The 3473-nt window shown below is 43.6% G+C and overlaps 1 protein-coding gene across 1 annotated transcript; it reads left to right on the forward strand.

Annotated features, from left to right (window-relative positions):
• Positions 1-2129: 2129 nt before the first annotated feature.
• On the forward strand, positions 2130-3473 carry dio3a (iodothyronine deiodinase 3a). Its single transcript, XM_070979220.1, has one exon. It carries the CDS (start codon positions 2174-2176, stop codon positions 2957-2959), a length of 786 nt encoding a protein of 261 aa, XP_070835321.1. The 5' UTR covers positions 2130-2173; the 3' UTR covers positions 2960-3473.

Consider the following 3473-nt stretch of genomic DNA (forward strand, 5'->3'; position numbering starts at 1 on the left):
TTGTGTTCCTGTATTCTTGGTCAGTAATAAACCGTTGTTTTGTTAAACGGCTCCTTGTCTCCTGCTGATTGTCCGCACCTCTAGTCCAGCAATCACCTTGATTCTCCGGAATCATAACAGATGTTATCGTGCATCCATGCATTTTCCATTAATCTAATAAACTACCTTGGTTTGTTAGGTATTAACTTTGCTGAATCTGAAAAAAAAAAACAGTCATTCCCAACTTATGCATAACAATTTGTCAAATGATTTTCCAGAAAATGTGTAATATCACTGTATATCAACAGTGTGATATAAAATCACATAGGTTACAACTTGTATCATGTTGCCTTCTGGTCACATCAATACAATCTCTGATAGTTGAATTTTTATGAAGTCGTTGATGAGTTGAATTCACTGACTAGGAGTCTGTGTGCAGCAGGTGTACAACAGGTGTGATATTACAGCATTCATTGGTAATCTTCACTATGTCTGCCTAATCTAGTCACTTGTGTGGCTTCTTCTTTTTATTAACAAACAAAAGACCAGCTGTCTGCTTGTTGTGCATTTCCCTGCAATAACTGAATACGGTGCACTGTCCTTGACTTGTAACATAGTTTATCACCCAGTGCAAGTGTTGTGGTTGACTTGCTTTGTCTGTCAACAGGTAAACACTGATTTCAGGTTCTCAGAATGCCAATAGTCAGTTAAACCTGGTTTGTTTGACTTAAATGTGATCTGTGATGAATCTGAATATTTTCTATTTGGGACACCATCAGAAATCTGTAACTTATTACAGCGTTAACAGGTACAACTTTTTGGTTTCTGGTCTCTCTGATTAGTTTTCGGAATGTATTTTGAGAAGAAAGTGATTGTTTAAAGAGGGCAGCTTTTAAAACACCTCACAAGCAACCAACGGAGACTGTTTTCAAAATTCTTTAAAGTTTTATGGGCCTTCAGACATCAGCCAGGACACATTTAAAACGATCCTGGCCCCCTTTTCAGAAATAAAAAAATAAACCTGGGAGATTTCTAACCACAGCAGAAGAATATGTTACCTTTTTTTGGACTCCACATTGTGATGTGTTTGAGAGCCATATGAGCCTCGGTGCTGCAGAGTACTGGTACACCCCGACAGACAGGAAGCTTTGTGTGTGTGTGTGTGTGTGTGTGTGTGTGTGTGTGTGTGTGTGTGTGTGTGTGTGTGTGTGTGTGTGTGTGTGTGTGTGTGCGCCTGCCTGTCTGTCTGTTGATGGTTGATAGATAATGTTATTTCAGTGAACACAGTAGACCACCTCAGGGACAGAATGGGGGACACATGAAAAATAGTTTAAGTGCTGAAATCATTTTGAAAAAGAAACGTTTCTCCCATAAATTTAGGATTCTGAGTCTATTCTCAGAGTGGACTTTAACTCAAAATTGTGGCCTTTTTTTCAAAGATTACATCATTTTTATTTCAGATATCTGACCTCATCAGAATTGATCATGTTCACTCAGAAATAAAACTGTCTTAAAATGTGACGTTTTTCACGTCAGGCACCATCCTGATTCAACACATGATTTCCAGATGAATGTGATTTAAACCATCAGAGCATGTGAGTGACTTCTCAACCCTGATATCTCTCACGTGAGCTAACGCGGGTTTCATATGGACTGATGTGACATTGCATCGAGACAAACAGTCCACTGTTCACATGCTGGTGGCTGGATCAGTTGAGGACAGTGTAGTAGTACCAGCCAGTGCTTCAAGTGGAGTCGCTTGTCCGCATCTGCGGAAGTGTGCTCCTGCAAAACAGTCATCGTCAATGCAGCAGAAAACTGTCGCCCCACCAACTTTAGGCTGTAACCACACATGATATGCCAGAACATTCACTCTATTCCACAGATCACACGTCATGAGCAACGTTAATTTTAACAGTGTGACGATAGGAGAATATGGCCGACTCTCTCCAAATAACACACTGCTGTGCCGCACCCTGTCCTGCACCCTTGGCTTTTGGCTGTGACTCAAAGCTGTGGAGTTGACAGAAGGTAATCCCCACCATGTGAGGCCTCGGCCCCAGTTTGGAGGCGGGGTGTGATTCATTCAAATCTGCCGGTGCTATAAAAAGAGGGGAAGTTGCAAGTAACCCAACTTCAACCCGCAAGATCGTAGCACAGCACAAGCCCGTTCGGGTTCTTCTTCTCTGTGACAATGAATACTATTAAAGCTATTAAAAATGCAATAGTCTGTCTCGTCTTGCTGCCCCGTTTTCTAATGGCAGCTGTCATGTTTTGGCTGCTTGACTTTTTATGCATAAGGAAAAGGGTTTTCTACAGGATGAAGGAGCAGGAGGGCGATGCCATCGACCCTCCCCTGTGCATATCGGACTCCAATCGTCTCTTCAGCCTGGAGTCCCTCAAGGCAGTGTGGCACGGCCATAAACTGGACTTTCTGAAAGCAGCGCATCTCGGACACGGAGCGCCTAACACCGAAGTTGTTCAGCTTGAGGATCAGCGGCGCAGCCGCATCCTCGATTACGCAAAGGACAAGAGACCGCTCATCCTCAACTTTGGCAGCTGCACCTGACCACCGTTCATGGCGCGTCTGAAGGCTTTCCAGGGAGTCGTGCAGCAGAACGCGGATATAGCAGACTCTGTAGTTGTGTACATTGAGGAAGCGCACCCTTCCGACGGCTGGATGAGCACTGACGCGCCCTATCAGATCCCCAAACACCGGTGTCTGGAGGACCGGCTGAACGCTGCGCAGCTGATGCACCTGGAAGTGCCCGGCTGCCTGGTGGTGGTCGACAGCATGGAAAACTCCTCTAACGCTGCGTACGGAGCTTATTTCGACAGGCTTTATATACTGCAGGAGGGAAAGATAGTTTACCAGGGTGGAAGAGGACCTGAAGGGTATCGGATCACAGAGCTCAGAGACTGGCTGGATCAATACAGAGAAACGCTGGAAAAACCCAGTAATCTAGTTATTCATGTGTAGATTGATTCTCATCTTTTTAGAGCTGCTATGATGAAAAGAAAAATGCTGCAGATTCTTTAAGTCCTATAACTCCAGTTAGATTTTCTCCATCAGTAATTGTTTAAGTGTATTTATTTTTTTGAATCAAAGCAGTTTGTTCAACAGATGTACTACAGTAGGCTCCTTCATGTCAAATCGGACATCCCGTTAGGATCCATGCACCCACAAACAGGTTAGTTTGTCTGGACCTTGTAGTATTTTGTGTGTCGGAAGTTTCATTTTGATTTCCTCTCCTCGTGTAAATGCGCCTGTAATGAATCAGCCAGGATCGTGGGATGTGCGCATCACTGTGTTCGTCAGTATTGTTGTGAAGTTCGGTTTTTAAACGGACAGAATCCAGAGAACCGCGACTGATGTTTTTCATACTGGAGATCATGGTGAAGGTGCTGCTGTCTGCCCTGCATGGCGCAACTGTTTTGTAAATATTGTTCCGTTTTATGAATATATTTTTCATACAATAAAACACTTTGATCTA

The sequence above is a fragment of the Chaetodon trifascialis genome, chromosome 14, assembly GCF_039877785.1.
Source record: "Chaetodon trifascialis isolate fChaTrf1 chromosome 14, fChaTrf1.hap1, whole genome shotgun sequence".
NCBI lineage: Eukaryota > Metazoa > Chordata > Actinopteri > Chaetodontiformes > Chaetodontidae > Chaetodon > Chaetodon trifascialis.